The sequence below is a fragment of the Aethalodelphis obliquidens genome, unplaced genomic scaffold, assembly GCF_003676395.1.
Source record: "Aethalodelphis obliquidens isolate GAN/ISIS:26980383/991018 unplaced genomic scaffold, ASM367639v1 scaffold1, whole genome shotgun sequence".
Taxonomy (NCBI): Eukaryota; Metazoa; Chordata; class Mammalia; order Artiodactyla; family Delphinidae; genus Aethalodelphis; species Aethalodelphis obliquidens.
Genome location: NW_020837945.1, coordinates 45,485,871 through 45,511,829, shown reverse-complemented (window position 1 = coordinate 45,511,829; position 25,959 = coordinate 45,485,871). Strand labels below are relative to the sequence as shown.

At 38.8% G+C, this 25,959-nt stretch overlaps 1 protein-coding gene across 1 annotated transcript in view; it reads right to left on the bottom strand.

Annotated features, from left to right (window-relative positions):
• The window catches only part of EPHA6 (EPH receptor A6), an 861,061-nt gene that overhangs the window by 11,994 nt on the left and 823,108 nt on the right, over nucleotides 1–25,959 (bottom strand). Inside the window, exon 16 of the mRNA XM_027102862.1 lies at nucleotides 1,335–1,528. Coding sequence (XP_026958663.1) covers nucleotides 1,335–1,528 — 194 coding nt within the window. The remainder of the gene's footprint in view (nucleotides 1–1,334; nucleotides 1,529–25,959) is intronic.

Below are 25,959 nucleotides of genomic sequence, written 5' to 3'. Positions count from 1 at the left end.
TCCTTATCTAGTAATAAATCCATTTTCTTATCTCCTGACTCCAAACTTATTCTCATTTCATAAGTCAGGCCCTGACCTTTCCTAGCTTGGATTGCTGAAAACATATAACTCTCTCTGTTTCCCATCTTGCTCCTTGCTTTACACTTTTAGTTTAAATCAGCCCTAGAGTGATCTTTCAGAAATGCAAATGTGATCATGCCCTTCTCTTGCTTAAAATTCTTCAATGGCTGCCCATTGCTTTTACGATAAAATTCAAAATGGCCCCCACGCCCACTCTCACCATTACAGCCTCCTGTGCTGGACTGCTTTAGGGAAGACGGGCTAGAATAATAGTTTAATCTCTAGCTATTTCATGCTTGGCTTCACTTTACTGAGGCTGCCAATTAGTGATTTAGAGGTGAACTCTTCTATGCTCTGCTATGAACTGAGGTCTGTTTCAAGTAGTTCTTGAAGAGCCTTTGGCTTTATTGTCACTAAAACCTGCACTGACTTGAACTTGTGACCTAAAGTTGAACATCTGTATATCCTATTGGCCATCCCCTGAGTCAGGAAAGTAAGCTTTGAAAACGCTTTGGTTATTTGTAAGTCCAATTTGGCCTAAAGAAATCTATTTTCAACTTAACAATATTTTAAATGTTATATGTTCAGACATAGATGGCAGTTTTTTTTTTTTTTCTTCTACTTTCCCTCTTATAATTGCTTTTCAGAGAGAAGTGGGTAGATCTCTCAACGCTACTGACTTTTATAAAATGGTGGATGAGTGCTTTCATTTTCTTGTCTTGTCATCCGTCTTTCTCTGGTTTTAGCAATGGAAGGTAACAACAGCTGGGTGTGATCATATCAGCAGGAGACATCCTTGCTCCTGGCTGATTCACAAATTGCCCCTGTCTTGCTTGCCATTTCAAAGAGAGGAATAGAATATAGAATGGACAAGAAAATTAAAGGGGTTGCACACACACGCACACACACACACACACGCACACACATAAGATTTTCTTCTTATAAAGGTAAGAAGAAAATCAGTAAGTCAAGAAAGGAATTAGAAATACCATAGACCCACACAGGAAAAAATATTTAAAAAGTGATTCAGAAAGATTAGATATGGACAAAAGGAAAGGGGAACTTGTTTTCTTGTGGGAAAAAATCATTTTTTTAAATGTTAATAAACTGCTTTTTCAGCTGATAAATAAAATATGGTTTATACAGAATATTCTAAAAGGTAGACAACTAGACAGTTATCAAGGCAAACTTCCTCCTCTTTACCTGTTAGTCTTGTCTACAGCCTGAAAGAAATTATGATTTTCAAGGGGAAAAATCAACATTATGCATCTTACACAAGGATGTCCTCTACCAGGGTGTGAAGGGCACTGGGATTGCGGATCAGCTTGTCAAGGAAGCTGACAATGTCAGTAAATTTTGGTCTGTGATTTCTCTCCTTCTGCCAGCAATGGAGCATCAGCTGGTGTAGAGATGCTGGACAGCCCATGGGAGCCGGAAGTCTGTAACCTTCTTCAATGGACAGAATGACCTAAATGCAAACATACACAGGTTATTCTCTTACTTTTGGGTACAAGTAATACATATGCTAAGTTATAATTCCTTTTATAGAGGAAGTGGAAGCCAAAACATTGGTAAGCATGAAAACTACTTGTGAGTACATGTAGTCCAGACGAGGATAAATACGAAAGTTGTGAACAAGAATTGCAAGTATCTTCGTAGCATCTGCTGACCCCCCTTGAGAGGAAAAATATGTTTTTAAAATTTGTGGTATACATATGGGAGGTTAAATTTCATCCCAATTGTCCAGAAATAGTTTTTGTGTGATTTAGCTGGAATGCCTCAAAACCCAATTAGGACATCAGAAATTTAGTCTAAGATTGATGCATTTAATACAAACCACATGTGACAAATGTTTTAAGTAAAACTGTACTTCTGCAGAAGCACTGAATTCCTGATTCATTTTTTATCCCTTTATAATAATGTCAGTGAGTATCCTTTTTGTAGCCATCCTTCCTTCTTTCTTCTTTACTGTCTAGTTAATTCTTTATTTCATTTATTTGGTTGCACCGGGTCTTAGTTGCAGCAGGCGGGCTCCTTAGTTGTGGCACGTGGGCTCCTTAGTTGTGGTATGCGAACTCTTAGTTGTGACATGCACGTGGGATCTAGTTCCCTGACCAGGGATCGAACCCAGGCCCCCTGCATCGGGAGTACAGAGTCTTAACCACTGTGCCACCAGGGAAGTCTCTGCCTGTTTAATTCTTCTTCACTTACTTCTGTCTTTCCCTTAGTCTGACACTGATGTGATTATGAAGTCCTTTCAGAACTTCTAAGGTCATTTAATCTTTGAAATGCTATCAGTGCCCAGCTTAAGGCCACAGAGCAACAGGACATTCAGCCTGAGTATCCTCTGGGCCAGTACTCTCCAATAGAACTTTCCATGATGACGGAAATGTTATCTCTGTCCAACATGGTGGCAAGTAGTCACATGTGGCTATTGAGCATTTGAAATGTGGCTAGTAAGACTGAGGAACTGAATTTTTAGTTTTAGTTTAATTAATTGACATTAAATTTTAAATAGCCACATGTGGCAAGTGGCTACTCTACAGGACAGTGTAGCTTTAGGGACAGGATAAGAAGCCAAAGTTAACTTTGGCTGTATAAGATAAGCCATAACTGTATTATTATTATTTTTATTGTACTTAGGAAATCACATATAAGATAAGGTAAGATATTTCTCTATTTCTCTGTTTAATATACTACCCACTGGGAATTTCCTAACAATGCAATAAAGTTGACCTGGAATTTATGTAGCTTATTTTTTAATAAAGTGTTCAAAGGTATTCACGTGACTATTCTTACATTGTCTCTGGGAGAAAGACAAAGGAAAGGGTTTATTTACCCCCTTCTTTTTTTTTTTTTTTTAACATTTGTCTGCTTTTATTTTAAGAAGGCAAGGAAGTGTGTAAAGAAGTTTTCAAAATTCCCCAATTGTTAAAATTTAACAAAACAGTTAAAAAGAAAAACTTTGCATAGAGAAGGCACTGAACTGGAACCACATTTTTATAGACTAGGTGGTTCTCTGGGAGGGTTTTTAAAGGATTGTTGCTCAGGATTTGCCTAAAGCAGGGCAGGCTCTCTGAAATCCACAGCCCCCCCTCTCTAAAATGCCACCTTGTGAGGAAAAATGGAAGTCTTTTAAAAGGTGCATCTTATGGTCCTGTGTAGGCATCTTCCCCCTGCCCCTCAAAATGGAGGTGTCTGGTGGGCTAGGACCCAAGCTTTTCCGTTGATATTTCCCCCATTTTTGATGTGGGAAAATTGAGGGACAGACGAATATTTAAAGACAGGCACAATTCAAGCTTACCTCTTCCCTGTGCCAACAACAGAAATACAAAAATGTAAGTGTAAATATTGTTATCAGTGCTCTCTTTATCGTACCACCATCTACACAATTTCATTTTCTATAATAATAAAAAAACCACATCTCCTTTTAATTTCTTTTTTAATTGACACTATTTGACATGACTCTAAAATATCTATAATTTATGCTAGAGGCAGTCTGTAAAAAGAAGGAAAAATATGCCTTCAGGAACCTCTTAACTGCTAAGCTTTAGCTTTTTTTCGTAATAGGGAATGTCTCATAATCCCATCTGTGTCTTTGTGACCAAAACACTTTAACCTGTCAGGATACTAGCTTTTTTCTGTTCATTTTATATTCTGTTATTGAATAGGATTTTTTCTTATCTGTTTTCTGACTACTTTTGCTACCAATTAGGCTTGAATTTTAAGACATTTTGCAACACATTTTAGTAAAACAGGATGTGTATAAAAATGCTTATAATGCATCAAAACTACTGTGGATAGTTTTGAAAAGTAACTAAGAAAAATAGGATAGAACTCCATTATAGAAAGACTTGAAAATCCCACCCCAGGAGAGCTCTCTAGTCAATTTCACAGTTACCTAATTGTAAGTGCATAGAATAAAATGGATGACAAGTGAAGTTATAGTCTGAGAAAAAAATTAGCTGCCTTTATTGAGCATCATGTGCTAGATGCTTTGCATAGTTTTCTTCATTTACTGCTTAAAATAACTCAATATGGTAGTTATTATTATACCTATTTTTAAATGAGAAAATTTAGACTCAGAGATGTTAGGAAACTTGCCTAAATTCACACAGCATAGGTGGCAGAGCTGAAATTTGAACTTTCTTTCTTTTAGCTTCCAAACTTTTCCTCTGGCCATTCCCCAGGAATGCTTTTCAGTTCTCATGATAACATCTTCCTCTCCAATTTTATATCAACTGATGTAATTTTATGAGTGATGATTACCATTTTATCTATTGTTATACATCTGCTAATTGGGCTTCAATGTTTTTACTTGGATCCTAAGCTTTATATTCTGGGTAAATCAAAAACATATTTACTTCATAGTTTGCAAAATGTAATCTCTGGCTGAACAGAGTAATTTCTGAGTGCATCTGAGTCCTGCACACATTTCTATTATTGCATCTGTTACATTGTATTATAATATTTGATCTGCTTCCTCTCAGGCTAAACATACATAAAAGAAGGAATTATGTCCCTATATTTTGTATTCTCATCCCTTAGTATGGTGCCTGATACATTAATAAATGTTATTGACAAAAACAAAAGCTATTAGAAGAAATTTTGGGATTTGTCTTGATAGAGATTAGACTCTTAGAAAACCTGGAGTCTCAAGCTACCCAAGATGGATTCAAAGCAGAAGCATGACAGCATTTGAAGTACCTCAGAAGGAAATATTAATAAAAAACTGGGGCATCAAGTAGTATTGTTCAAAATGATATAATTTCTCCTGGTTTGGCTAGACAACAGCCAGGTGAGATTGGGCCTTGCTCTTGTCTAAGACAGAGGGCACATCAGCTTCCTGTAAAGACTGGTGGTTTCTTACTCCTGTCCAGAAGGTTTACTATTTCCCATTGACCCAAACGTCCTTAGCTGCTGGGGAGCTGACTTTTCCAGACAACTTCTGTAAACAGCTGACACTCACATCCAGCCTGCTTGGTGTCAAGCAGGCTGTTTACTCTCTTTTGACAAAGTTGCTCTCATGATTGGCCTGTAAGGAGATAGAGTGACAAGAAAGTGTGGTCCTTCACCTGGAACCTTTATCCATAATGTGTTCAGCAACGTGTCTGGTCCCAGAATGCCTTTCTGTGGGGAGAGTGGGAGGTTCAGGGACTCATGACATTGCTTCTTGCTGACCTCTGGCTTTAAAGCTTCCTCTGTTCTTTAACTTGTGACTTTGTGAAATATGTCCTGAGCCCTGGTTCATGACAGATGTCAAACCTGAAGTTCCCACCTTATAGGAAAATATTAATAACAACAGTAACAACAGTGACAATAATAATAACAGCTAACAATTACTGAAAGCTCTTGGAAACTTCCAGGTGCCATTTCTAAATGATTTACATGCATCAACTCTTTTAATCCTTACAGTAATACTATGAGGTAGGCACTATTGTTATCCTCATTTTACAGACAAGGAATTTAAACACAGAGAGGTTTAATTTGTTGAAGATCACACACGTAAAAATTCTGGTTTTGAAGGTAGCTAGAGAAGAGATTTAAGCAATATGATTCACGAAGATGGTTAAAAGATACAACATCTTTCTAATGGAATTTTAATTTATTTATCCAAACAGATCTATATTAATCACTTAAAATATACTATTGAGCATACCGTGTATAAGGGATAACATAATGAGTAAGAAATATTTCTGTCTTTAGGAAATGTATAATCTAGCGAAGGTGACGAAGGAGTCTGAATATGGTAAGTGCCACGTAGAACAGGGAGTTATGGAAGCTTTTCAGAGGAGTACCTAACACAGCCTTGGGGAGGCCTCTCAGAGGAGGTGAACTGAATGTAGAGGGTAGCAGGGTCGACTAGACTAGATGGGTCCAAGAGAGGAGATGTGACCTGATCAGGGAATGAAAGTAGATTTCTGCAGCTAGAATAGAGTCTTCAAAGAGAGGAATGGTGAGATTTGAGGCTCAAAGGTTAAGTAAAAACTATATTTCTTGAGATCATGAATGATTTTACATGCTATAAATACAGACTTTATGCAAAGGGTTTTAGCAAGTAAATGACATTAGATTTATCTTTTGGAAGCTCACTCTGGCTGCAATGTGAAGAGTGCATCGGAGGGCATGGGAAGCCTGAAGGAGGCTTGCAGTGATCCAGGAGAGAGGTCAGATGGTCTTAGTGAAAGCAGTGGACGTGGGGTACAAGAAATAGACTGATCCGACAGGAATGCGGGATTAGGGTGAAATTGGGTATGGAAGTAGAGGGAGAAGAGAAGAATGACTTCTAGGTTTTTGGCTTGGTCAACTAGTAAAGATAGAAGACAAAGGAGGAGAAGCAATTTTGGGGCTGGAGTGACCATGAGTTAAATTTTCTGTGATCTTTCTGGCTTCGGATTCAAGTAACATATAAAACTTTGAGAGCTTATTATATGTCAATTTCCAGGCTAGGTATTTTAACACAGCGTACCTTATTTAGATCTCAAGATACCTATGTGAGTGTGGTTCTACATATTTTGTAGGTAAGAAAACTGAAGCTCAAACTAATGAACAGATTGGGTCAATATCACATAGCTAATAATGCCCTGCAGAATGGACTAATTATCACCATGGTAGCCTCTGAATTATGATAGTGGTAGAGAAAAATCTGTCCTGAGTCTTGAGCCACATACCTGACTCATTCTCCCAGAATTAGCTCTTGAGCCTCTCTTACACATTTACACACTCCATGCTTTCCCTCTCACCTACTTGCTCATGACTTTTATGCTTGAAGCTCCAGCTCAGCTTTCTCTCCAGATTTCTCCATCTATTGTCTATGGGACATAACACTTCATAAAGTTGTCATATAGGTGCCATGATTGTTTTTGTTCAAAACTAACCCTGTTCCTGCTTTGGCATTAATTAAATTAATTAATTAATCAATTAACTTTATTTTTGGCTGTGTTGGGTCTTCGTTGCTACGTGCGGGCTTTCTCTAGCTGCGGCAAGCAGGGCCTACTCTTCATTGTGGTACGCGGGCTTCTCATTGCAGTGGCTTCTCTTGTTGCAGAGCATGGGCTGTATGCATGCTGGCTTCAGTAGTTGCGGTGTGAGAGCTTCAGTAGTTGTGGCACGTGGGCTCAGCAGTTGTGGCTCTTGGGCTGTAGAGCACAGGCTCAGTAGTTGTGGCACACGGGCTTAGTTGCTCCGCAGCATGTGGGATCTTCCCAGACCAGGGCTCAAACCCGTGTCCCCTGCATTGGCAGGTGGATTCTTAACCACTGTGTCACCAGGAAAGCCCCTGCTTTGGCATTTCTGTCCTCTGAAAAGGGTACCATTCTTCTTCCAGTGATTTACGTCAGAGATCAGGGAGTCATCTGGGCCTTTGCCTTTCCGGGTGCTCAAAATTAACTTAAGACACGTTGATTCCACCTTCATATATTTTAAATCTGCTCCAGTTTTAATCCTCTCTTCAAATGATTTATTTTTCATTTTGATCACTGCAACAACCGCCTAACTAGTCTTTTTGTTTCTCCTTTTCCTCCCTCAATCATCTCCCGTAGTGCACCCAAAGCAATCCTGCTGATGTGAAACTGTGATCACGTTCCTGAAATTCTGCAGTGGCTCGCCATGACCCTGGCTCTCAGTCCTCACCTCTGGCTGCATCCTGTTTCCCCTTTGCTTTGGCCACTACAAAACACTTGCAGTCTCTCAGCTGGGCAAGCCGAGTTCAAGAGCAGGAACTGTTTCTTTTTTCCATATGTTCCCAGCATCTAAAACAATGCCTTGTCAAGTCAAAGAGTGAGCTCCAATTGTCATATATGTGACCTATGAAAGCTTTATATTAACCTTTATCTTCATTAACATGTCTTTTGTGGGAAGTTTTGTTTTATAGGTATTTCTGATTCCCTAGTCAAGGACTGACAGGGAGCCAGGAGCATATGGGGTGTTTTGTCTAAAAGACTAAATGAGGTTTATTGTTTTAGGATATGAAGGGGTGATAATTAACTAGAGAGAATTTTGTTAGCAGTATGGTTTTATGATAGCTGTAGGCTGTCATCCTTTGGAGAAGAGTTATACAAGGTGATACCTTTCTTTTAAAATGTAAGAAGAAAATTAAAACAAAGTGAAAAAATATGAAAATGACTGCAGTGATAACTTCTATGCAGAGGTAGAAGAAATTAGATTCTGTCAGAAATTACCATCTAAAACCTGACTGGTTATTCTAAATAGATCATACTGGTTCCTTGTCAATGACACTGCAATTTTTAGCAGCCTAGAATCTACACAAGGCTCAGTTGGGACATGTAGCAGACTGTTCTGCTCTTGCTGAATCTGATGAGTTTTCCAATTGTGTTGACAGTTTCTGAATCAAAGCAGGCAATGTGCACCTTTTATTAAACTAGGCAAACAAGGAGTAGACAGTCAATATGAAGACACTGAGATATCCCTGAACAATACTATTGAACAAAGACTGCTTGGGCTGTGCAGGGAATCACATTATTATAACACTGCTAAACAACTCCTAAAGAGAAGCACATTGAATTTACTTATTTAAAAAGTTATTTTAAAAGAAACTGTCTCAAAATTTTAGCAAGGGTTGAAATGTACACTAGTAAATGGACTGTGAAATGGTTTTACTTCTATCTTCCCTCTAAATATTCATGATGGCTTTGTTGATAAATTCAATTCACCGACCTTAATTTCAGGTTGAAGGGGGATGGTGAAGCAAAGAGTTCCAGTATATCCTTACTTTTTGTGATAATGATTACTTATAGATATTAGGACGTTTAGGTTTATAAAACAGTAATACTGAAAACACTGGTAATGTATTTTCCTGATATGCAATATAATGATTGTGTCTGCATAGGCAAAAGAAAAAAAGAAAGGAAAGAAGTAGTTATAAGTCAATAACATGTATAATATTATACCTATTTTCTTAGTCAATATTTTTCAACATACAGAATTTATAATTCAGTGAAAAACAATCAAAATCCAAATGAAATTCAGTGTACATTAGAAAAAGAGGGGGACAGAGTGATGAAAGAATAAGATACAGAGAGAAAACAATTTTTCCGAAGCTAATTTATAATTTAAATCATAAGGGCATGGAAACCTAAGTTTCCTTTCAAACTTTAAGATGAAGAATTTCTTAAAACCTTACACTTAAGACAGTTCTCTAACCTCATTTTTTGGAAGTTGAAATAGAATGTCAAGGATCTATAAAAAGGGAGAGTGCTTGCCCTTAGTAGGTTACCACCTTTCAGATTGTTGAATGAGTGGACAAAATGGGGGAAAATATGAAGTGTAGGATTCATAGGTTAAAAGGTTGCTGATGATATGATTTATGGTTTGGAAAATCTTTAGCCCTAACAGTTGAAAGTCACACCTTTTTTTTTTTGGCCACATCACATGGCTTGTGGGATCTTAGTTTCCCAGCCAGGGATTGAACCCGGGCCCTCAGCAGTGAAAGTGCTGAGTCCTAAACACTGGACCACCAAGGAATTCCCAAAAGTCACACTTCTTGAGACTGAGATAATTAACACCTTCTAAGCAACTATGCTTTAGTTTTTAAGTAGTGGAAAGAGCATTAGTGAAGGAGTCACCTGAACTGCATCGCTGTCCTAAACAAGCTCTGCTCTTAGGAAAGTCTCTGTCTCCTCATTAAGAAAAAGAAACTAGATTCAGTACTTGTGATTGTACTTTTCAGCTCAAAAAGCTATGTTTCTAGAGTCAGTGAAACTGAAGGCTTAATCTGCAGGACCTCTGGTAACATCTCTTGATCTCCAAGTTCTGTAGCATCCAGATCTAGATTTGGCTTCCTTTGAAAGGACTGTTTCCCACAGGGCTCCTGGTGCAGAAAGACAAAAATCCAGATAGGGACATACTATATCCCAGCAAACTAAGACTAGGAAGATTTGGGGAACCATGATGTTTTTGTTTTGGTTTTTTAATTGGGGTAGAGTTGCTTTACAATACTGTGTTAGTTTCTGATGTACAACAAAGTGAGTCAGCTATATGTATATATATATATCCCCTCCCTCTTGGACCTCCTTCCCAACCCCCCATCCTACCCATCTAGGTCACCAAAGAGCATGGAGCTGAGCTTCCTGTGCTATACAGCAGGTTCCCACTAGCTATCTATTTTACACATGGTAGTGTATATATGTCAATCCCAATTACCAATTCATCCCAGTCCCTCTCCCCATTCTCCTATGTCCACATGTCCGTTCTCTATATCTGTGTCTCTATTTCTGCCCTACAAATAGGTCCATCTGTACCATTTTTCTAGATTCCACATATATGCGTTACTATACGATATTTGTTTTTCTCTTCTGACTTACTTCACTCTGTATGACAGACTCTAGGTCCATCCACAATTCTACAAATGACCCAATTTCATTCCTTTTTATGGCTGAGTAATATTCCATTGTATATGTGTACCACATATCTTCTTTATCCATTCATCTGTTGATGGACATTTAGGTTGTTTCCATGACCTGGCTTTTGTAAATCATGCTGCAATGAATATTGTGGTGCATGTGTCTTTTTGAATTATGGTTTTCTCAGGGTACATTCTGGGTCATATGGTAGTTCTATTTTTAGTTTTTTAAGGAACCTCCATACTGTTCTCCATAGTGGCTGTATCAATCTATATTCCCACCAATAGTACAAGAGAGTTCCCTTTTCTCCACACCCACTCCAGCATTTATATTGTTTGTAGATTTTTTGATCATGGCCATTCTGACTGGCACGAGGTGATACCTCATTGTAGCTTTGATCTGTATTTCTCTAATAGTGATGTTGAGCATCTTTTCATGTGCCTCTTGGCTATCTGCATGTCTTCTTTGGGAAAATGTCTATTTAGGTTTTCTGCCCACTTTTTGCTTGGGTTGTTTGTTTTTTTTTGATATTGAGCTGCATGAGCTGTTTGTATATTTTGTAGATTAATCCCTTGTCAGCTGCTTCATTTGAAAATATTTTCTTCCATTCTGAGGGTTGTCTTTTCATCTTGCTTATGATTTCCTTTGCTATGCAAAAGCTTTAAGTTTAATTAGGTCCCATTTGTTTATTTTGTTTTTATTTCCATTACTCTAGGAGGTGGGTCAAAAAAGATCTTGCTGTGGTTTCTGTCAAAGAGCGTTATTCCTAAGTATTCCTCTAAGAGTTTTACAGTGTCTGGTCTTGCATTTAGGTCTTTAATCCATTTTGAGTTTATTTATTTATTTTTTTTCTGTTTATTTAAAAAAATTCTTTTTGGAGTATAATTGCTTTATAATGGTATGTTAGTTTCAGCTTCACAACAAAATGAATCAGTTATATATATACATATGTTCCCATATCTCTTCCCACTTGCATCTCCCTCCCTCCCACCCTCCCTATCCCACCCCTCCAGGCAGTCACAAAGCACCGAGCTGATCTCCCTGTGCTATGCGGCTGCTTCCCACTGGCTATCTACCTTAAGTTTGGTAGTGTATATATGTCCATGCCTCTCTCTCGCTTTGTCATAGTTTACCCTTCCCCCTCCCCATAGCCTCAAGTCCACTCTCTAGTAAGTCTGTGTCTTTATTCCTGTTTCACCCCTAGGTTTTTCATGACATTTTTTTTTTCTTAAATTACATATATATGTGTTAGCATACGGTATTTGTCTCTCTCTTTCTGACTTACTTCACTCTGTATGACAGACTCTAGGTCTATCCACCTCATTACAAATAGCTCAATTTAGTTTCTTTTTATGGCTGAGTAATATTCCATTGTATATATGTGCCACATCTTCTTTAGCCATTCATCCGATGATGGACACTTAGGTTGTTTCCATCTATGGGCTATTGTAAACAGAGCTACAATGAACATTTTGGTACATGACTCTTTTTGAATTATGGTTTTCTCAGGGTATATGCCCAGTAGTGGGATTGCTGGGTCATATGGTAGTTCTATTTGTAGTTTTGTAAGGAACCTCCATACTGTTCTCCACAGTGGCTGTATCAATTTACATTCCCACCAACAGTGTAAGAGGGTTCAATTTTCTCCACACCCTCTCCAGCATTTATTGTTTCTAGATTTTTTGATGATGGCCATTCTGACTGGTGTGAGATGATATCTCATTGTAGTTTTGATTTGTATTTCTCTAATGATTAGGGATGTTGAGAATTCTTTCATGTGTTTGTTGGCAGTCTGTATATCTTCTTTGGAGAAATGCCTATCTAGGTCTTCTGCCCATTTTTGGATTGGGTTGTTTGTTTTTTTGTTATTGAGCTGCATGAGCTGCTTGTAAATTTTGGAAATTAATCCTTTGTCAGTTGCTTCATTTGCAAATATTTTCTCCCATTCTGAGGGTTGTCTTTTGGTCTTGTTTATCGTTTCCTTTGCTGTGCAAAAGCTTTGAAGTTTCATTAGGTTCATTAGGAACATGGTATATCTCTCCAACTGTTTATGTCATCTTTCATTTCTTTCATCAGTGTCTTATAATTTTCTTCATCAGTCTTTTGTCTCCTTAGGTAGGTTTATTCCTAGGTATTTTATTCTTTTTGTTGCAATGGGAGTGTTTTCTTGATTTCACTTTCAGATTTTTCATCCTCAGTGTATAGGAATGCCAGAGATTTCTGTGCATTAATTTTGTATCCTGCTACTTTACCAAATTCATTGATTAGCTCTAGTAGTTTTCTGGTAGCATCTTTAGGATTCTCTATGTATAGTATCATGTCATCTGCAAACAGTGACAGCTTTACTTCGTCTTTTCTGATTTGGATTCCTTTTATTTCCTTTTCTTCTCTGATTGCTGTAGCTAAAACTTCCAAAACTATGTTGAATAAGAGTGGTGAGAGTGGGCAACCTTGTCTTGTTCCTGATCTTAGTGGAAATGCTTTCAGTTTTTCACCATTCAGGACAATGTTGGCTGTGGGTTTATCATATATAGCCTTTATTATGTTGAGGAAAGTTCCCTCTTTGCCTACTTTCTGCAGGGTTTTTTATCATAAATGGGTGTTGAATTTTGTCAAAAGCTTTCTCTGCATCTATTGAGATGATCATATGGTTTTTCTCCTTCAATTTGTTAATATGGTGTATCACATTGATTGATTTGCGTATACTGAAGAATCCTTGCATTTCTGGAATAAACCCCACTTGATCATGGTGTATGATCCGTTTAATGTGCTGTTGGATTCTGTTTGCTAGTATTTTGTTGAGGATTTTTGCATCTATGTTCATCAGTGATATTGACCTGTAGTTTTCTTTCTTTGTGACATCCTTGTCTGGATTTGGTATCAGGGTGATGGTGGCCTCGGAGAATGAGTTTGGGAGTGTTCCTCCCTCTGCTATATTTTAGAAGAGTTTGAGAAGGATAGGTGATAGCTCTTCCCTAAATGTTTGATAGAATTCGCCTGTGAAGCCATCTGGTCCTGGGCTTTTTTTTGTTGGAAGATTTTTAATCACAGTTTCAATTTCAGTGCTTGTGATTGGTCTGTTCATATTTTCTATTTCTTCCTGATTCAGTCTTGGCAGGTTGTGCCTTTCTAAGAATTTGTCCATTTCTTCCAGGTTGTCCATTTTTTTGACATAGAGTTGCTTGTAGTAATCTCTCATGATCTTTTGTATTTCTGCAGTGTCAGTTGTTACTTCTCCTTTTTCATTTCTAATTCTATTGATTTGAGTCTTCTCTCTTTTTTTTCTTGATGAGTCTGGCTAATGGTTTATCAATTTTGTTTATCCTTTCAAAGAACCAGCTTTTAGTTTTATTGATCTTTGCTATCGTTTCCTTCTTTTCTTTTTCATTTATTTCTGATCTGATTTTTATGATTTCTTTCCTTCTGTTAACTTTGGGGTTTTTTTGTTCTTCTTTCTCTAATTGCTTTAGGTGCAAGGTTAGGTTGTTTATTCGAGATGTTTCCTGTTTCTTGAGGTTGGATTGTATTGCTATAAACTTCCCTCTTAGAACTGCTTTTGCTGCATCCCATAGATTTTGAGTCGTTGTGTCTCCATTGTCATTTGTTTCTAGGTATTTTTTGATTTCCTGTTTGATTTCTTCAGTGATCACTTCGTCATTAAGTAGTGTATTGTTTAGCCTCCATGTGTTTGTATTTCTTACAGATCTTTTCCTGTAATTGATATCTAGTCTCATAGCATTGTGGTCGGAAAAGATACTTGATACAATTTCAATTTTCTTAAATTTAGCAAGGCTTGATTTGTGACCCAAGATATGATCTATCCTGGAGAATGTTCCATGAGCACTTGAGAAAAATGTGTATTCTGTTGTTTTTGGATGGAATGTCCTATAAATATCAATTAAGTCCATCTTGTTGAATGTATCATTTAAAGCTTGTGTTTCCTTATTTATTTTCATTTTGGATGATCTGTCCATTGGTGAAAGTGGGGTGTTAAAGTCCCCTACTATGAATGTGTTACTGTCGATTTCCCCTTTTCTGGCTGTTAGTATTTGCCTTATGTATTGAGGTGCTCCTATGTTGGGTGCATAAATACTTACAATTGTTATATCTTCTTCTTGGATTGATCCCTTGATCATTATGTAGTGTCCTTCTTTGTCTCTTCTAATAGTCTTTATTTTAAAGTCTATTTTGTCTGATATGAGAATTGCTACTCCAGCTTTCTTTTGATTTCCATTTGCATGAAATACCTTTTTCCATCCCCTTACTTTCAGTCTGTATGTGTCTCTAGGTCTGAAGTGGGTCTCTTGTAGACAGCAAATATATACGTCTTGTTTTTGTATCCATTCAGCCAATCTGTGTCTTTTGGTGGGAGCATTTAGTCCATTTACATTTAAGGTGATTATCGATATGTATGTTCCCATTCCCATTTTCTTAATTGTTTTGGGTTCGTTATTGTAGGTCTTTTCCTTCTTTTGTGTTTCTTGCCTAGAGAAGTTCCTTTAGCAGTTGTTGTAGAGCTGGTTTGGTGGTGCTGAACTCTCTCAGCTTTTGCTTGTCTGTAAAGGTTTTAATTTCTCCATCAAATCTGAATGAGATCCTTGCTGGGTAGAGTAATCTTGGTTGCAGGTTTTTCTCCTTCAACACTTTCAATATGTCCTGCCACTCCCTTCTGGCTTGCAGAGTTTCTGCTGAAAGATCAGCTGTTAACCTTATGGGGATTCACTTTTGTGTTATTTGTTGTTTTTCCTGTTGCTGCTTTTAATGTGCTTTCTTTGTATTTAATTTTTGACAGTTTGATTAATATGTGTCTTGGTGTATTTCTCCTTGGATTTATCCTGTATGGGACTTTCTGTGCTTCCTGGACTTGATTAACTATTTCCTTTCCCATATTAGGGAAGTTTTCAACTATAATCTCTTCAAATATTTTCTCAGTCTCTTTCTTTTTCTCTTCTTCTTCTGGAACCCCTATAATTCGAATGTTGGTTTGTTTAATGTTGTCCCAGAGGTCTCTGAGACTGTCCTCAGTTCTTTTCATTCTTTTTTCTTTATTCTGCTCTGCAGTAGTTATTTCCACTATTTTATCTTCCAGGTCACTTTTCCGTTCTTCTACCTCAGTTATTCTGCTATTGATCCCATCTAGAGTATTTTTAATGTCATTTATTGTGTTGTTCATCATTGTTTGTTTCATCTTTAGTTCTTCTAGGTCCTTGTTAACTGTTTCTTGCATTTTCTCTATTCTATTTCCAAGATTTTGGATCATCATTAGTATCATTATTCTGAATTCTTTTTCAGGTAGACTGCCTATTTCCTCTTCATTTGTTAGGTCTGGTGGGTTTTTATCTTGCTCCTTCATCTGCTGTGTGTTTTTCTGTCTTTTCATTTTGCTTATCTTACTGTGTTTGGGGTCTCCTTTTTGCAGGCTGAATGTTCGTAGTTCCTGTTGTTTTTAGTGTCTGTCCCCCGTGGCTAAGGTTGGTTCAGTGGGTTGTGTAGGCTTCCTGGTGGAGGGGACTAGTGCCTGTGTTCTGGTGGATGAGGCTGGATCTTTTCTTTCTGGTGGGCAGGTCCATGTCTGGTGGTGTGTTTTGGGGTGTCTGTGGCCTTATGATTTTAGGCAGCCTCTCTGCTAATGGGTAGGGTTGTGTTCCTGTCTTGCTAGTTGTTTGGCATAGGATGCCCAGCACTGTAGCTTGCTGGTCTTTGAGTGAAGCTGGGTGCTGGCGTTGAGATGGAGATCTCTGGGAGATTTTCGCCGTTTGTTATTATGTGCAGCTGGGAGGCCTCTTGTGGACCAGTGTCCTGAAGTTGGCTCTCCCACCTTAGAGGCACAGCACTAACCCTTGGCTGTAGCACCAAGAGCCTTTCATCCACACGGCTCCGTAATTTGGGATGATTCGTTGTCTATTCACGTATTCCACAGATGCAGGGTACATCAAGTTGATTGTGGAGCTTTAATCCGCTGCTTCTGAGGCTGCTGGGAGAGATTTCCCTTTCTCTTCTTTGTTCTCACAGCTCCCAGGGGCTCAGCTTTGGATTTGGCCCCACCTGTGCGTGTAGGTCCCCGGAGGGCGTCTGTTCTTTGCTCAGACAGGACGGGGTTAAAGGAGCCGCTGATTTGGAGGCTCTGTCTCACTCAGGCCGGGGGTAGGGAGGGTCACGGAGTGCGGGGCGGGCCTGCGGCGGCAGAGGGCGACGTGACTTTGCCAGCCTGAGGCGCGCCATGCATTCTCCCGGGGGAGTTGTCCCTGGATCCCGGGACCCTGGCAGTGGTGGGCTGCACAGGCTCCCCGGAAGGGGGGTGTGGATAGTGACCTGTGTTCGCGCACAGGCTTCTTGGTGGCGGCAGCAGCGGCCTTAGCGTCTCATGTCTGTCTCTGGGCTCCGCACTTCTGGCCGCGGCTCGCGCCTGTCTCTGGAGCTCCTTTAAGCAGCGTTCTTAATCCCCTCTCCTTGTGCACCAGGAAACAAAGAGGGAAGAAAAAGTCTTTTGCCTCTTCGGCAGGTCCAGACTTTTTCCCGGACTCCCTCCTGGCTAGCCGCGGTGCACTAACACCCTGCAGGCTGTGTTCACGCTGCCAACCCCAGTCCTCTCCCGGCGCTCTGATGGAATCCGGAGCCTCAGCTCCCAGCCCCGCCCGCCCCGGCGGGTGAGCAGACAAACCTCTCGGCTGGTGAGTGCCGGTCGGCCCCGATCCTCTGTGCTGGAATCTCTCCGCTTTGCCCTCCGCATCCCTGTTGCTGTGCTCTCCTCCGCGGCTTCGAAGCTCCCCCACTCCGCCACCCTCAGTCTCCACCCGCGAAGGGGCTTCCTAGTGTGTGGACACTTTTCCTCCTTCAGAGCTCCCTCCCGCTGGTGCAGGACCTGTCCCTATCCTTTTGTCTCTGTTTATTTTTTTCTTTTGCCCTAACCAGGGTCGTGGGGGGTTCCTTGCCTTTTGGGAGGTCTGAGGTCTTCTGCCAGCGTTCAGTAGGTGCGCCGTAGGAGTTGTTCCACGCGTAGATGTATTTCTGGTGTATCTGTGGGGAGGAAGGTGATCTCCGCGTCTTACTCTTCCGCCATCTTCCCGGAAGTCTCCCGAGTTTATTTTTGTGTATGATGTTAGGGAGTGTTCTACTTTCATTCTTTTACATGTAGCTGTCCAGTTTTCCAGGCACCACTTATTGAAGAGGCTGTCTTTTCTCCATTGTATATTCTTGCCTCCGTTGTCATAGTTTAGGTGACCATAGGTGCGTGGGTTTATCTCTGGGCTTTCTATCCTATTCCATTGATCTATATTTCTGTTTTTGTGCTAGTATCATACTGTCTTGATTACTGTAGCTTTGTAGTATAGTCTGAAGTCAGGGCGCCTGATTCTTCCATCTCCATTTTTCTTTCTTAAAATTGCTTTGGCTATTTGGGGTCTTTTGTGTTTCCATACAAATTGTAAAGTTTTTTGTTCTTATGGGGAATCATGATGTTCACTACTATGCCAGTTCCCCTCAACAAAGTATACTTTTTGGAAATATAAACACACATTTCAAATCTACTTTTATGAAATAATCGTTTCTTTAAGAAGACAATGTTCTTAAAACTCAGGCCCATTTTACCAAGCACTCTCTAGGAAAAAACCAGATATTTCTTCATTCATGCATCATTTCCATTTTAGAAAGATAATAGGCAATTTTAATAACATATTTCCTGGGCCCACTAAAAATATTGGAAAGCTATAGAAAAATAGTTTATGAGTACAAAGGAAAAGGGGATTTTAAAATATCCTCTTTGAGACATTTCTCCAAAGAAGAAATACAGATGGCCAATAGGCACAAGAAAGGATGCTCAACATCACTAATCATTAGAGAAATGCAAATCAAAACTGCAGTGAGGTATCACCTCATGCCAGTCAGAATGACCATCATTAAAAAGTCTACAAATAACAAATGCTGGGGAGGGTGTGGAGAAAAGGGAACCCTCTTACAGTGTTGGTGGGAATGTAAGTTGGTGCAGCCACTGTGGAAAGCCGTATGGAGGTTCCTCAGAAAACTAAAAATTGAATTACCATATGATCCACAATCCCATTCCTGGGCATATATCCAGACAAAAGTATAATTCAAAAAGACACATGCACCCCTATGTTCATAGCAGCACTATTCACAATAGCCAAGACATGGAACCAACCTAAATGTCCATTGACAGATGAATGGATAAAGAAGATGTGGTACATATATACAATGGAATACTACTCAGCCACAAAGAAGAACAAAATAATGCCATTTGCAGCAACATGTATGCAATTAGAGATTATTATTCTAAGTAAGTCAGAAAAAGAAAGACAAACACCATATGATATCATTTATATGTGGAATCTAAAAAATGACACAAATGAACCTATCTATGAAACAGAAACAGAATCAGGGACATAGGGAATAGACTGGTGGTTGCCAAGAGGGAGGGAGCTGGGAGAGGTTTGGATTGGGAGTTTGGGATTAGCAGATGGTATATACAGAATGGATAACAACAAGGTCCTACTGTATAGCACAGGGAACTATATTCAATATCCTGGGATAAATCATAAAGGAAAAGAATGTATATATATGTATAACTGAGTCACTTTGCTGTATAGCAGTAATTAACACAACATTGTAATTCAACTATATTTCAATAGAAAATAAATGTTTATAAAAAAGATATAATCTAGCATCTTACAAGAACTTCCTTTACTGTAACAATCTGGCATTTTCTACATTTTAAAGATGAACATAATAAAAACAAGATATTTGTCCTAATTGGCAAAAAAAAAAAGCCCTCTTTGTAAATATGCTTTAAAGAGAAAAAAATAATTATAAAAATTATAAGAGCAGTAGACTGTAAATTTCTTCCAACTAGAAATTGAAGGTATAATTAATTTTTTATGAGAATGTTGCTGGTATATATATATCTTCTAGCTTTGTGGTTATTTAGAAAAAAATATTTCCCTTGAAAATTATACTGTGTTAGTAGCATACTGGTTATTGGTTTCCTCTACTTGAAACCTTACTATTTGAATTACTTACAGTGGTGATTGATTGAATCTCATAATACCCCTATTACTCTTGCCTCTGTAACAGACATGCATCATGTTAGTGCAATTAGTATGTATTTAATTAAAATGTTGCCCTTGCCTGTGTACCAATAGTAGGAATTATTGAAAAACTGAGAAAAAGAAGGTCATTTTGAAAATTGCTTTGGTAGAAACATAATCAAACAAGTGCAAAAATTCCCTCTGTAATATGGAAGGTTGAAATAATGGGAATGGGCCTTTAGCAGTTTACTGTATCTTACACAGGTCATTATAAAAGGACCATTACATAATAAAGTATTGTTTGGAAAAGCTAATCAGTGACAAAAATTGGAAATGACTGGACTCTCTAAGTCATAAAATGATACTGCATTTGAGGTAAGTGGATTCTACACATCCACCATTCTTGGCTGAAATACTGACCTATAATTGAGAAAGGTTATTCAATTATGAAGACAAATACAAAATATGGTAAAAGGTTATTTTCTTCCTTCTCAAATTTTGAAAAGAGAGATGAATTCAGGTAAGGTCAAAAGGTTATTTCTAACCACATCATCTATATAAAAAAGTATCCTAAAGCTGAACTCTAATTTTTTTCTTCAGGTAAGTTTCAGAAAGCAATCTAAAGCAAAACTCACTATCATATAAAAGCTTTTGAAAAGTAAGGAGAAAAAAACCCCCAAAACACTGAGGCAGTATTATGTTTTCTACTAAACCTCAAATGAGAAGTTCTCTCATAGTGGTTCTCTTTTTGGGAAACTGAACTAGCTGAGTAGCATATACCTAAATGATACCATACCTAGAAGGCATTTGGGCTTCAAATTACTTCAAGGTGAATCCTTCCTTCCCTCCCTCCCTCCCTTCCTTCCTTCCTTCCTTCCTCCCTCCCTTCCTTTCTTTTTCATTCATTCATTCTTTTTTTTCTAAAACAGCAGCATGTCAGGGAAAAAAACAAAACAAACAAAATCCAAGTCTCCAGTCTTGCATTCAGATCATTAGTTTGAGCTAAGTTGCCTCTCATTTATGTGGTGCTAGTTTTTTTCCTACATATTAGCTCTGTGGGGATTTGATTATTTAATGTTGCCTGCTGTTCATGTTTTGCTTGCATTTTCTTCGGTTAAGCACATTACACAGTGTAAGTGTTGTAAGAACTGCAGTGCCCTTGGTGTCCTCTTTGGAGCCAGTGCAGCTCCTAGCATTACAGTGTACTCCTACTATGTAGTAAACAACAATTATTTTGAACTTGGATGAAAATAACATAGAACATTATCCTGCAATACCTTAAAAAGAAAGAAAAAAATGCTAGAAAACAGCAAGGAACTATGCACCTTCAATGTGCCTGTGACATGTTTCTGGTAATAGGCTAAATATACTGATGATTAGAATTTTATTTTAAGCTACTGCCTTAAATATTTTTAATAAATATAATAAATATAGTACATTTTATAAATTTTTAACATCAAGACAAAAAAATACTGCAGAAAAGATTTATAGTTCCAAACAACAGTGAGTCAATCCACATTCTTTTGCTGACAGGAAACAATGAAAACACTTCTCTTGCGACACAGTGGCATACCTAATTAAAGATGCTTTGATCTCATTACGTAGAGCTTGCGTGGTACGGAGACTCCTTTGAAAATTAGACTTCCATGGTATAGCTCAGAGGGTGAAAGCACGCACTTAGGAGTAAGTAGGGGGCTTCAACTTCAATTCTATCGTTAACCATCTAGTAACCTTGGGTAAGTTGTTTAAACTTTCTAGAAAGCCTCGTATCTACAAATGGGAGTAAAAAGAGTATCTATCTTAAAGAATTATTTTGAGGATTAAATGAGCCAATATCCTAAAATACTTGGCTCATAATAAATTCAGAAATTGCAAGCTATGATTATTACCATTGATTAATTAAATACCTTCTATGTACCAGGTGATTTATATATATATTATCTCTCACTTTTTCAAATCCTGCAGTTGAGTAATTTGAACCCCATTATAGACAGTATCTCAGAAAGCTGTAACCACTTGCCTAAGATTACATGGCCAGTGAACTGCAGAGCTGAGATTTCAACCCCGATCTTTCTAGCTCTAAAGCAGTGGCTTCTAACTGGGAGTGATTTTTATACCCCATCTCTGACTGGGCAATGTCTGGGGGCAGTTTCGGTTGTCATGACTGGGAGGGTGCTACTCGCACCTAGTGGGTAGAGGCCGGGATTGGTGTGAAAGATGCACAGGACAGCACCCCTGCCCGCACAGCACAACAAAGGGTTATTTGGCCCAACAATAGTTCTGAGGTTGTGAAACCCTGCTCTAAAGCTCTCATGATCTTTCCACTACACCTGCTGCTGCACTAGAATATAATGATACACAGTGTTAATATTTTGGTGCCATTTGATACTGCAATAAATAAAACTGCTCTTGAAAACAATGCACAGAAAAGAATACTACAGTATATCTCTGGCAGCACAACTGCTTTCCTTTGGGGACTTCCTTCCTCACTCCATGTGATTATGGGGAAATTGCCAATCACAGTGCTCCACCCACCTCCGAATGCACATGCTGGTACCTAAACCTTGCTGGGCCGATCATAGTGTCCATTCCCTGGCATGGTTTTGGTTCAGAGTTGGGTAGAGCCCTAACACAGCCAACCAGTCTTCTCTGGGATTGGTGTATGAATTTTCACAGAGAGAAGGTTTCATTCTGCTGAGGTGGCTAAGCTGGAATGCTGAACCCTGGAGCATAAAGAAGAATAAAGCAAAGAAGAAGACCTTTGCAACAGGAGAAAATGAGGTCAATGGACCTAGTGCTTGGGAAGCACTAAAAATCCTGCCGATCCCCGAGATATAGCACTGCTCAACTCCTTCTTAGTCTCATGAATGAAAAAAATTATTTTTACTTAAGTGAGTTCACATTGAGTTTCTGTCATTGAGAATCAAAAGTACTTTGAATAATAGAGTATGCATGCTTTTTTGGCATATGCTAAAAAGTAGCGATGTTGCATTCACACAATGTCATTTATATTAAAAAGGAAAAGAAGGCCTGAGGTCTACCCTTGAGGAGTGTACATTCTACTTGGGGGCAGGGGCAAGACTTAGAAATGCCAGAACTTCATCTCCTCACTTACATACACAGAGGGCTCCTCGGCAGCGGGGGCTGGATTTTCTAGTTCTCCATCCCCATCCACACACCCCGTGACTGGCATGTGTTCAAACAGTAACGGCTGAAAGGCTAAGCAGATGGCACCTACTGTTATGTTTGGTATGTCTTTTATGGACTAGTCCTGGGCACTCTGTGTTTTCTCATTTCCTTATGTACAGTCCTAATGTACATTACCACTGACCTTTGGGAAAATCATTATATTATTCACGAAAATAGATTATGCAAACTCAGAATTGTTCATTGCAATGAAATATGCCACAGTCTGCAGAATGGAGGGACTATTTCATGAAAACTATCTGAAATTTCCTAAACTCATTTAAAATCCTAAAGCATGTTAACATTCCATATTTAACTAAGCCCATAAATTAAACTCACCAAAATGTAATAAAAATATTAAAACAGAGCATAGTTGAATTTTTACTGTCTAAAAATGACTTTCCTTATTTAAAATACACCTTGGTTGCATAAAGTCAGACACGAGACTGAACTTTGATCAAACATGCGAAATGCAGGACAAACAGGAAATAACTCATATTTGGAGAGAGCAGCTTGGAAAGTTTTGATTAAGCTATTTCTGCTTCCAAATAGAAATTCCGGTTTCAGGATCTGTCACAGATACGCTGACTTCCAATATGTTAAGCTAAACAGAATTTCAACTCTACTGCAGCAGCAAAAATATTCACAAGATACATAAAAGATTTTAGCTCTTAGGACTTTCCTCTCCTCTTGTATTGATCTGAGGACCTAGAGGGTTTGGCTTTTTATTTATTTTCCCCAGAACTTTTTGTTCTCCTCTTTTCAGATTCTTGCTTGCATATTCTTTGGTAGCTACTCAAAGACCATGAAAATAACCAGCTTAGTCCTTACCTGGTCCTTGAAGAACAACCAAGCTCTGGGCGGAGGAAGCATTCAGCCTTGTGCTGTGGGCAATGGCAACCCTGAATGAATGAGGATGGGCTTAATGTCCAGGGGTCTATTCCTGGCTGCAGCAACTTCTTCTGATTCCAGATATAGTCTTTGTGGCCAAATGAGGTTTAATAGACAGAATGGCTCTGTAAATGGTCATCTTGGACACAGATCATCAACACACATGGCCAGAATGGCTGGGTGAACTGTTGGGCACGATCCATGAAGGGAGGAGTTGACAACAGGGTTTGGACTACTCTAGGCAACAGTTAAGAACAATTTACATGGGGGTCTGTGTTGGAAACTACACATTTGGGCTTTTTCTTTCAGAGGCTGCTCTCCTAGAAAATCTGTCTTGCAGTCTGGTATCTTCACCTGTACATGCTCTGCTCTGTGGAAGTCCTATCGGATTTCTTGTATCTCCACAGAGATTCCTAAACTTGAGAAAAGAACAATCTGAATCATTCCTTTGCTGAGACAAGTATGATAAAACTATTTCTCCAGAGATTATAAAACCATAGCATGTTACTGTTAAAAGGGATATTAAAAATCACTTAACCTAGTCCTTTCATTGTATTTATTGGTCATGAAACTGAGGCACTTTCATTGTTGAATTATAGTCTACATAACCATGGCCGTGGTTAACAAATTGGTGGTACAATGTACCCCAGGTGGCAAGATGATAATCCAGGAGGCAGGAAAAATAATAGAACTTCTCTTTATGTTTATTTGTCTCATCCTATTGTAAGAAAGACTATTTATGCATGTCTAATAAGAATGACTATGACTTTTATGGCCATAATGAAATGACTGTTACAAATGTATTTGGCAATATATATAATATATTTAAAATCAACCCCCTAGCATTTCTTATCCTCCTTTCTTGCTTTTTTCCCCCAAAGCAGTGATTATCAGGTTACATATTATATATTTTACTGATTTACTTAAAGTCTGTTTCCCTCTTGCTAGAATATAAACTCAATGAGGGCAAGAAATCACTGGCCCATAGACTGTGAACTAAACCACCATGAAAGAGGTAGTTCTCCCCTCTTCTCCTTGCCCATAACATCTTCTGAAAGGTTATTAGAATTGTCTTCTAATATCACTGTCAAATCACTTACTATGTGGTTCTAGGGAAATCATGTCACTTCTCTAAGCCTCAGTTTCATAACCAAGTTCAACTCGGGTTGGACTAGATAATCTTTATGGTCCCTTCCAGGTGTAACACTTGTTTTCTGTTGTATCTCCGCTTCCTGAAACAGAGAAGGCACCCAATGAATATTTTTTAATGAAAAATGAATATATTAGTAGGTAGTACTTGTATACAATGTGCAAATAAGTATACATGTGTCAGTTGTGAATGCTCAAGAACTTTTTACTGGCAAGGATGTATTATTAGTAAAGTTTGGAGTCCTCTGAGTTAGGCAATTTTTTATTTTACGTCTGTCAGGAAACAGGTTAAGACAAGGATTAATGGAGTACCAGTTAAGGAGGGTACTTGACCCGAGGGCTCTTCTGTGCAGTGAAGACTTTAACTCATCTGGAGGAGGACTTTTTATTCTAGAGATTTGCTTCAATGGCCTATTTTAGTCAGGTCAAATTAGGACAGGCAGGCAAGCATTATCTTGGGTTAAGAGTGGAGCAGGAACTATGGTGACTGAATCCAGGGCTTCTATTACCTTGGATAACTGGTGAAAGAAAGATGAGTTCTTCAGGGAGAGAAGGGACGAATTTCTGCTTCTGGGATTCAATTTTAAGAAGAGCTGGAGAGGTGGTCACAAGTTGCCCCAAACAAGGCCCAGAGACAGGAAAGAGCAACGAGCTCCTTCAAATAAAATTCCCTGAAAGACAGTAAACTCTAGGCAAATGGTCTGGATCCAAAAAGTCTAAGTGTTGGCAGTGGAGGAAAGGCTGCTGATTATGGCATACTCTGTACTTAAGGGCAAATGTTCTGCAGGACCGAGCCACCTGGCTTTGTGTTTTGATGATGTGCTTTAAAGAGCAAAATTGAGCAGTGTTTTATGACCTTGAACCTGCTGCCATGTAGGTTTCTGGACCTGGTATTCTCTGCAGAGTCAGTAGGCACCCACAGGACTGAGCAGGACTCAGCTTCTAAAGTAACACTCCAAGGCAGGGAGAAACAATAGCCATGGTGAGCTAATCAAAACCCAGTCTTCTCTGTGTCTGGCATTCAAAAGGGATAGACCTTCTCTGTCACTGAACAAACCCTTAAGATACTTGGACAACTTGAGGCGGGGGTAAAGTAATGAGTGTGAGGTGTGGAGGGGAGGCTGAAGCAATTGAATGGAAAACAGAGAAGAGATGTGACAGGAGTTGACCGTGTTTAGGGATTTTTCTATAGCCATATAGTCTTTGTTTCCCCTTATGAACATTCAGAAACCCAGTAGAGCTGACTTCCCATTGCCATTGTCTCAGAAACCATT